Source organism: Macaca thibetana, chromosome 3 (genome assembly GCF_024542745.1).
Source record: "Macaca thibetana thibetana isolate TM-01 chromosome 3, ASM2454274v1, whole genome shotgun sequence".
Classification (NCBI taxonomy): domain Eukaryota; kingdom Metazoa; phylum Chordata; class Mammalia; order Primates; family Cercopithecidae; genus Macaca; species Macaca thibetana.
The window spans coordinates 15,539,992-15,549,552 of NC_065580.1; the positions used below are offsets into that span (position 1 = coordinate 15,539,992).

At 43.0% G+C, this 9,561-nt stretch overlaps 1 protein-coding gene across 1 annotated transcript; it reads right to left on the reverse strand.

Moving 5' to 3' along the window:
- Positions 1 to 3,445: 3,445 nt before the first annotated feature.
- On the reverse strand, positions 3,446 to 4,972 carry TAS2R40 (taste 2 receptor member 40). The gene has a single exon (XM_050784951.1). The coding sequence runs from the start codon at positions 4,443 to 4,445 to the stop codon at positions 3,474 to 3,476; it is 972 nt and encodes a 323-aa protein (XP_050640908.1). The 5' UTR covers positions 4,446 to 4,972; the 3' UTR covers positions 3,446 to 3,473.
- Between the last annotated feature and the right edge of the window lie 4,589 nt (positions 4,973 to 9,561).

A 9,561-nucleotide genomic window follows, 5' to 3' on the forward strand; every position in this document is an offset into this window, starting at 1 on the left:
TTTCTGCCCAGGCCTGCCCTTCCTGGGCCATGTCACAGGCTCCAAAATGCTTCCATCTTTCTCCTATCAACAGAAACTTATAGCAGTGTAACATGTTACCTCTTCCCAGCATACACTTGATTTGAGCATTTCCCTGAAACTTTTGCCTCTCCTATTTTAGGCAACTCTTCCCCCATTTAGAAAACGGTGCAGAGAGTTCCCCCAGCCTTCAAACATTACAGACTGGCTTTTTAGCCTTTCTGTCCTACTCTTTCTCCCCCAAACAAATCTTTCTGAGTACATAAGAAATTTCCTCCTCTTACCTCTCTTCTAAAGATTTTCCTTGGCCGGGTGCGGTGGCTCATGCCTGTAATCCCAGCAGTTTGGGAGGCTGAGGTGGGCAGATCACAAGGTCAGGAGATCAAGACCATCTTGCCCAACACGGTGAAATCTCATCTCTACTAAAAATACAAAAATTAGCGGGGCGTGGTGGCACATGCCTGTAATCCCAGCTACTCAGGAGGCTGAGGCAAGAGAATTGCTTGAACCAGGGAGTCAGAGGTTGCAGTGAGCCAAGATGGCATCACTGCACTCCAGCCTGGGCGACAGAGCAAGACTCTGTTTAAAAAAAAAAAATACACACACACACACACACACACACACACACACACACGTAATTTATTTATTTATTTATTCCTTTTCTCCAGAGGAGAGGGGGAAAACAGATGGGAGGGCTTCCTCTTTCAGTGTCTTTTTTTTCTTTCCTTCTATGATCTTTCCTAATGCATATGTTGCCCTGTCTTCAACAAGACATAATTCGTTAGCCCTTGGTTTCTGCTCCCCTCCTCCAGCACAAGACATTTTAGACTGATTGGACTTACAGTTTCTTTTCTTTTTATTACATAGATGTTTCTTCCCTGCTGCCCCAAGTAAAGAATGCCTGAGAGTATAACATATTTCCTGTAGAATAAAAGCAAAGAAAAGCCGGAACCACAGTGGAATTTTAGCAGACACTGAAGTAGTTGGAAGGGGAAGATGATACTGGATTGTGGGACAATCTGGTACCCATAAAGTTATAGCCCTCAGACTGGCCATGGCTGCCAGTCTAGCCTTTATTTGCAAGGACTCGACCAGGTATGAGGAGAGAAGCCAGACACCCTGCCTCTGGGCTGGGCCTGCCAGACTGGAATCTCTTACTAACCAAAATCCCCTTACCTGCTCCACATTCTAGATGAATATTCAGAGTGACTTTGTGGGTAAAGGAATCCTTCACTCTATCACTTTCAACATCCCACAGGGCTGTGGGGCGAGAGAGATGATGTAGAGTGTGCAAGGTGGAAACCTGTAATAATATTGAGACCATAGCAAGCCGGGCTTTGCATTTGGTTACAGACTTTTGTCCAGCAGAGTCAATTATTGTCTTCATTTAGGACTTCTGATTGCTGTCTAAAGCCAGACAACTTGAAGACTAGGTATTCTGGGTCTTTCTGAGTTTTATGTACTGGGGTTTTACGTACAGAAGAAAGAGAATTGGGTTTTACATACAGAAGAAAGAGAATTGGAGAGAATTTTATCTTGTTGAAGGCAGGGCAGCATGTACATTGATAAGGATGTTATCATCCTTGGAGCTTTTGTTAGCTATTTGCTGCCTTAGGCTGTTGCTAGCAATGAGATGATATTTCTTCATAGTAAGCATGGAGAGGAGTTATCCACTTCGTGGTCTTGACATGGTTCATGTTAATATAATGGCAACTTTAAATCAATTTTCTCTCTAACTCTGTAATGCATCAGAGAACCCTTAGTGGGTACATGGCCCTTTTATCCACATATATAACTTGGAGGGAAGTGTATATTTCTTTATTCTAGGGATTGGAATAAAACTTCAAAATCTAATTTGTCTTACTATAACAAATACCGCCTGAAATAGTCATATAAATAACTATAGCTTAAGAAAACTATCAAAAGTATGTGTTTCCTTAATATTTTGACTTTTAAGGTAGATAAGTCTCAAACTGAGCTATAAAGGAATCTGTGTGTGTGTATGTGTGTGTATGCTGTGTGTGTATGTGTGTGTATGCTGTGTGTGTGTATGTGTGTGTATGCTGTGTGTGTGTATGTGTGTGTATGCCGTGTGTGTGTATGCCATGTGTGTATGCCGTTTTTGCAGTTTATGGATGTAAGGAACTCTTTCTGAAATGTGTGCTTGAGAGCCCTGGAGCTCAGAACTAGACTTTGCTACTGACCTTATACTTTCATTTGAGGACTACCTAAGTTTGGTATGATTCGCAGCATTCTTTTTACATTTTCCTCAATAATCGTGATTTAAAATTTACCTAATAAAAGACAACTTCAGATTCCTAACGTTCAAGCTCTAAGATATCTGGGGAGGGGGTGTCCAATATTTTGTGAACAGCTCTTTGAGACAATGCTGCTGGAACCATCCTGAAGAATGACAACGGAGAATAATGTTTTTCCTCTTCTCCAGCGGTCTGCCCCAAGTAACCCGCTCTTGCCCCACTGTTTACTTCAAGGTAACCCAGAACTGGTAAAACCAGAGGCACAGGTGCCACTAGCATTGCTACAGGTCGGGAACTGAGCAAAACAGACACTCACTTACTCCAGCCTCTTTCTTTTCTCTTTTGGCTTCCTGCCCACTTCACTCTTTTCCCTGCATTCTTTCTTTCCTCTCTGCTCACTTTGTCCCCTCCCATTTGGAGAAATAAAGCATTGAACTGACCCTTCACGTATTCATCTGCCATTCTATAACTCATCTTTATCTCCAAACATCCTTTCTAGACTATTGGTTTTTACCCATCCCCTCTCTTTTGGCATCATCTTCTGGAATTCCTGGGATCAGGATGTCACCCTATCACTCCACTAATAGCACACATGGCCTGCTTGCAGTCAAATCCAAAGCCTTTTTCTTCACCCTTTACTTTCCTCGGAACCTCTGCAGCACTTCTTGATAATTTCTGGCAGCCTTTCTTTCCTGAATCTTCTTTCTCTGTAGCCACTCTGGTTTCCCTTCTACCCCATGGACTGAGTGCTGTGCTCTGCTTCACCAGCCCTAACTGTGTGTTAGTTGGGTGTCTTAAGTAGGATGATCATGTAATTCTTCATCCAGACCATGATATTCTTGAGAATTGAAGGGTGCTCAATTGACAACAGACAATAAACAGAGATTGTCCCTGGCAAACCGATATGTCTGGCCACCCTCTCCTTAAGGCTCAGGAGGAGAAGAAAGCAGAGAGATCTCAGGGCAGGATATGAATGAACATAGTTCGAGGAACTTTCAAAGTCCATCTTCAGGTTTCTTGGTTACTTCTGTTTAGAATCGCAAGTTAAAAATTCAGCTTCATGTTCATAAAAGGGTCACGTTTTCTGAGAAGTGTCAGAGCAGGTTTGGGAGAGAAGAGATGGGTGAGGAGAGAGTTCTACCTGAGGAAAAGGCAGAAGTGGTTGGACGAGGTCCCGCAGTCCTCCCTGAGTTCCAGTCACAGAGTCTGCCCTTTTAGGTAAAGAGGAACTTGGCTCTGAAACCGCTTCCAGGCTCTTCTCAGCCCAGGGTTGCCCAAGATCAGTTGTATTGAGTGGCCGGCAGGGTAGGCAGCCATGATGATCTTGCACAAAATATTCCAGGAACTGTAAGTGTCAAAGATGTTGGACATGGAAAGAAATAGAGCAACTGCATTGAAAATGTAGAGGATGAGAAAGTAGCTGGTGGCTTTGATGGCTCCTATGTGAGCCTTCATGCTGGGGTCCCTGGACCCTGTGGCATTGCTTCCCATGTGTAGGGTGTGTCTCTTGAGAGAGAGGATCAGCAGAGTGGCTGCCAGGATGAACATGATCAGAGGAATGAAGATCCCTATGTTATAGAAAAATACCAGGTTGACCATATTGGTCTCAGAGAAGTACTTCTTCTCCGTGGAGTTGTAGGAGGGGATAGGAATGGAGCTATTCACATACACATTGAAGACATCTTTTGAGAGAGGAAAGCTGAAGCTTAAGGAAACCAACACTGACAGCCCGAGGAGCCAAGGCATCAGCACTATGATTTTCCTCTTCATCAGGAAGAACAAAGGATGATTGAAGTTTGCAATTCTAAGACAATAGAAGACTTTGAGCCAGGCAGCAAACCAGAGATTGGAATGGTTCAGAAAGACAGTGATGACTTTGAAGAGGATATACACTGTGTTTTGGTTATAAACAATTCGGAATAGCAGACTGAAAATGTTCTCCAGCATCATCCAAATCTGTAGCAAGAGCCTGGAAAAGCTCAGCATCAACATAATGCAGTCACCAGTGGGGAGTGTTTTGCCCCTGGCCCACTCAGCCCCATAGATGGCCGTGATGAAGCCACTCCCAAGGATGCCAGTGATGCACTCTATTCCAGAGACCACCAAGGTGAAGATGACCTTGAACCTGGATATGTCTTTGTCTGTGGCATCTGTGTTCATGGTTGCCATTCTCTTTGATCCTGACTTTCAGGTTTCTATGCCAAGAACGGGTAACTGCTCTGCAATCTTCTGACCCTTGCTCAATGTTATTGTAATTTCCGCCCCCCTCATTAATGGTTATTTCCAATTTTTCTCCATTTGTTTATCACATGACGACAAGTTAGAGGTTTCACATGCAAATAATGAGAGGATCTGGTTACTGGGTCTGTCTCAGTTTTTCATAAAGATACATTTGTCTTGGGCTTTCAGAAGCTCACTGGAAATAATTTGAGACATGTTTCTAGCTCAATACCTTCCTACCTTATTTACTTTAAGTCCACATTTACCTGATAAGGCATGAATACAAGGCCTTTTTACTTGTCTCACAAGATCTCTGTTACCTGCTAAATTATTTGTAAAAGCTCATACAGCTTTTAAAATCTGTTTTCTCCACTTCTTTTTTTGTCTCTCTTATTTTGGGAGAGAGTTTTATTTTGATGGTTACCATGTTTGTGAATAAGAAATTCCCATACGCTCATATATGAACATCTTTTACTTAGAATTGAGTTTCTTCCAAAAAGGCCTGCTATTATAATGTCCTCAAATAGTATACAGAAAAGCCAAAATTGGATGCCATTCAAGTTGGAGACAAGGAAGTCTCCATAGTCCCAGTTTTTATTGTTTGTGTACGTGTCATCAATTTCAGCTTACTGAGATCCCACATGACTATTTGAGCTCAGAATCAGGTAGAATGAGCCTGGGGAGAATTCAGTGTTTTGGACTTGGTGTTGAAGTTCAGAAATATGATAAGGTACTATAACTTGAAATTTAATTTCCTACTTTTTAACCCTGGCTGTGAACCAGAATGGTAGATGCCCGGGACTCATACAAATCTAGGAAATCATAATCTGGACTAGGGCTCAGGCATGCTATCTTTTAAAAAAGCCAAAAGGTCTTGTTGCTCATAGTCAGGATTGAGAACCAAAATCTTAGCTAGAAACCAATGAGCCTTGGGTCAGATTTGGCCTGTGGTCTTTTTACTTTGCATTGGCTAATGCTATACAGCATTAATCCACCAGTGTGTAACTTTTTTTTTTTGAGGGGTTCTATTGGCCAACATTTAAACTTAGGAGATTACTTATATGCACACACAAAAAATCTATCTTCTCTTGAAAAATTAGAAGATTTGGCATAGTGAATTGGCTGAAGCTGAGTAGTGGCTGCCCATTTTAAACAAGGCATATACTTTTCAGTTTGTTGACAATACTAATTCCTAGTGTCTTCTTGACACAGAAGCTGAGTGCCAGTTATCATTTTACAGTGTGCTTGCCCTGTTATTTTTATTTGATTTATTTTTTTTTTTTGAGACTGGGTCTCACTCTGCCACCCAGGCTGGAGTGCAGTGGCGTAATCATGGCTCACTGCAGCCTTGACCTCCATAGCGCAAGTGATCCCCACACTTCAGCCACTTGAGTAGCTGGGACTACAGGTGCATGCCATCACACCTGGCTAAGTTTTGTATTTTTTGTGGAGACAGAGTTTCACCATGTTGGCCAGGCTGATCTTGAATTCTTGGGCTCAAGCAATCCTCCCATCTCAGCCTCCCAAAATACTGGGACTGTAAGTGTGAGCCACCATCCCTGGCCTTGGTCCATTATATTTTTTTATAATATAAATGGATGAATGATAAAAATGGATTTCCCCACCCCAAATTAATTTTATTTAAAATAAGGAAGTTGGCTCGGCTCAGTGGCTCATGCCCGCAATCCTAGCACTTTGGGAGGCTGAGGAAGAGGATTGCTTGAGCTCAGGGGTTTGAGGTCAGGTTGGGCAACATGGTGAAACCCCATATCTACAAAAAATACAGAAAATTAGCCGGGCATGGTGGCACACACCTGTGGTCTCAACTACTCGGGAGGCTGAGGTGGGAGGATCCTTGAGCCTGGGAGGTGGAGGTCTTGGTGAGCTGAGATGGAGCTACTGCACTACAGCCTGGGTGACAGAACCAGACCCTGTCTCAAAAATAAATAAATTAACTAAATAAAGAAGTCAGAGATTTATTATTATTTTAAAATGGCAATATTATTAGATCATATTTGTATAGAAATAAGCACCAGGCAAAGCAATATATTTCAAAATTAAGAAAGCATTGTTTAGAGAAATTAAAACTTATGTCAACACAGAGATTTGTACAAAAATGCTCACAGCAGCTTTATTCATAATAGTCAGAACTGGAAACAAGATTTTTGGCAGGTTCTACATCTCCTGTAAGAGACTCATTAACTTTGGTTAGTTCTCTTAATTGAGGACAGTAGCATTTGTCAGCAGCTTTCATGTATTCCGAAGCATCAAACTCACTGTTTGGTTTATTTTGTCCCAACATATGCAAGTTTGTAATAAATGGTATCTCCCCAAATTTCTGGCACACAATCGTTGACTTCCATTGTTCTGGAACTGTTTTCTATTGGTTTTCATTCATGCTTTTCTCTGATTTTAAGAGGTGGGAACAGAAGGAGATGTTGGGCAGGGTCTACCTGCAGCCTCAGAAGCTCAGGCAAGAAGAGCAGGGAGGGAATCAGCCACTGGGGTGTGGGACTGTTGCTGAGGCTGTATGCAAGCTGGCAGTCTAGGCTGACAACTCCAAGCCACTCACAGCACCACATTTACAGCTATGTGGGGCCAATTCATTTTTATTCCATATTTTCTCATTTGGAGAGCTAGAATGGAGGCATTGTCTCTACTTTAGGGAAGTTCTTTTTTTATTTTTATTTTTGGAAACAGGGTCTTGCTCTGTCACCCAGACTGCAGCACAGTGGCACGATCTCAGCTCACTGAAACTTCCCCCTCCCAGGTTCAAGGGATTCTCATGCCTCAGCCTCCCAAGTAGCTGGGATTGCAGATGTTTGCCACCATGCCTGGCTTATTTTTGTATTTTTAGTAGAGATGGGGTTTCACCATGTTGGTCAGGCTGGTCTTGAACTCCTGGCCTCATGTGATCCACCTGCCTCACCCTCCCATAGTGCTGGGATTACAGATGTGAGACACTGCGCCCAGCCTAGTTTACGGAAGTTCTCATGGGGTCTTCAAGAAACAAGTTTCAAATTCTTGGCTATGAAGTTTAAAAGCTTTGGTCCAGGCATAGGATAGAACAGATTGGAAGAATAGGTGGTCAGGGAAACATTTTTCTTTCACATCTCTCTCCATCACCACCATGTAGACTAGAAAATGCTTTCCCAGTTGGAGAGGAATGAAAGAAGAGGAGGCGGGAAAGAACCAGAGAAGGTAAGGATCTCTGTTGAAGGGGTCTCACACCTTGGCCCACTGCTCATGGCTGCATGGGGATGTCAAAGGCAGTTAGACTGCAAGAGAGCCCCTGAGTCCCCTGCAGCCCGTCCACACTTGGGAGAGCTGTACAACCTTCCTTGTGTTCACAAAAGGAGTTTGGAAATCTGCTAAGGGAGTTATTGGATTCCATGAGGTCTAGTGGCCATATCAAGGAGACTTTGCAAGCATGACATCAAAGTGTGGACGTGTGAACTGACATCAACGTAAGGACAGAGGAATGATCACAGTATAGACTCTACATCCCACCTTCATGCCAATCTTCGAGTGACTCCCAAGGAGCAGAGATGTCACTCATGGAAGACAAGAAGGAGAAAGGAGAAGGGATAAACACAACATGTTTCCTTCCTCTAGTTTCAGTGCCTCACTCTGTGCTTCCCATCCAATTGTAATGTCCTGGGCAGGTTTCAAATGTTCGTCTTCTTTTGGTTATTAATAGTCCAGTTTAGTTTCATAGTTGGTTTAAGTATTATCTTCTGCCTTTCCCCAAGCACAGTTTTAGCTGAGACCCCATCTGCTAGGATTGGGAGGAGACAAGGTGGACCCTGAGACACCCGTCTCTCCCTCTTCAGTTTTTGGCTGGGTGTGTGAGAGAGAGGACAGGCAGAAGAGTCTCTTTATTTCCCTGGCTGCTGTTGTAAATGCACTCTCTTGTGTTGCTGCTGCTCCCCTGGCCAACACCATCTGGCCCTCCTTGCCTTCCGGGTGCCAGACATCCAGATGTTGGCTGTCTTGTGAAGATCTCATGTGAGTCTTGAGGAGGCTCTGCAGCAACGCTTCACTCTGCTGCCCATAACTCCAGTAGGTCCCCCTTCTCCCTCCCTAATCTTTCTATATATGCAGACTCAGGTGGAGGGCTGCTGCTGGTATCCTGGCCATTTGCAGGTACTGCTGCCTCTTATTAACCTTTGCAGGTAGATATTTGGCCTCAATTGTTGGCTGCTTTCTTTAGATCTGTTTTTCTCAACCCTGTCGACATCCTAGAATTACCCTTATGACTGGAAGGGCTTTTGCAAAGCACCTATACCCATGTCCCACCCTCGAAGATTATGAATAATTGTTCTGCAGAACAGCTAAGCACTGGCATTTTCAAAACTCCCTATAGTGATTCTTATATGAAGCAGGACAGGGTTGAGAATCACTGTCCTTTGAGGGGACTTACCCTTATGGTTTATAGTATGAGCTCTAGGGTTACTTGGGGCAACAGGAAAAGTGGCCCTCAATATCCTTGTGGAAGTGACTGAATGTCTTCCTGAAGAAGACTAAGAGGACATATCCTTTATCAGGTGGTAGGAGACCAGATTCAGAGGTTGAGTTATAGAAAATAATTATAACATTTTGCAGAACTGGGTTTTTGGTGGTGTGAAGTCACATCTACCCTATAGTATTAGAAAAGTAGCATGTTTCTTGTAGTCATATCTTTTTGAAAAGTAGGAAAAGGAAGATAGACTGAGGGAGTCATGTGTTCCTCCTGTGTTCCTCACAGAACCCTCCTGTGTGCATATTTGGCAAAAGATGTAATTTAAGGAAACAGTCTAGGTGCCATTATGAAACAAGCCACTGGGAGAACAAAGAAGAGGGCCATAGAAGAGACATGTGATCAAAACCTAAGGAGCTGAAGAGAGAATTGAAATGTCAACAAGGTTTGTCTTGGTTGTTTAAGAAATAAGAAGTCATAAATAAAAAATCTGCCTGGGACATAAAATTCTTCACAGATAGCAAGTTGTAAAAGAGAATCTACTGAATGTAGCGGAAATTGCATGTCCTGAAAAGATATAAACACGTGCAAATGTAAATGTAACTA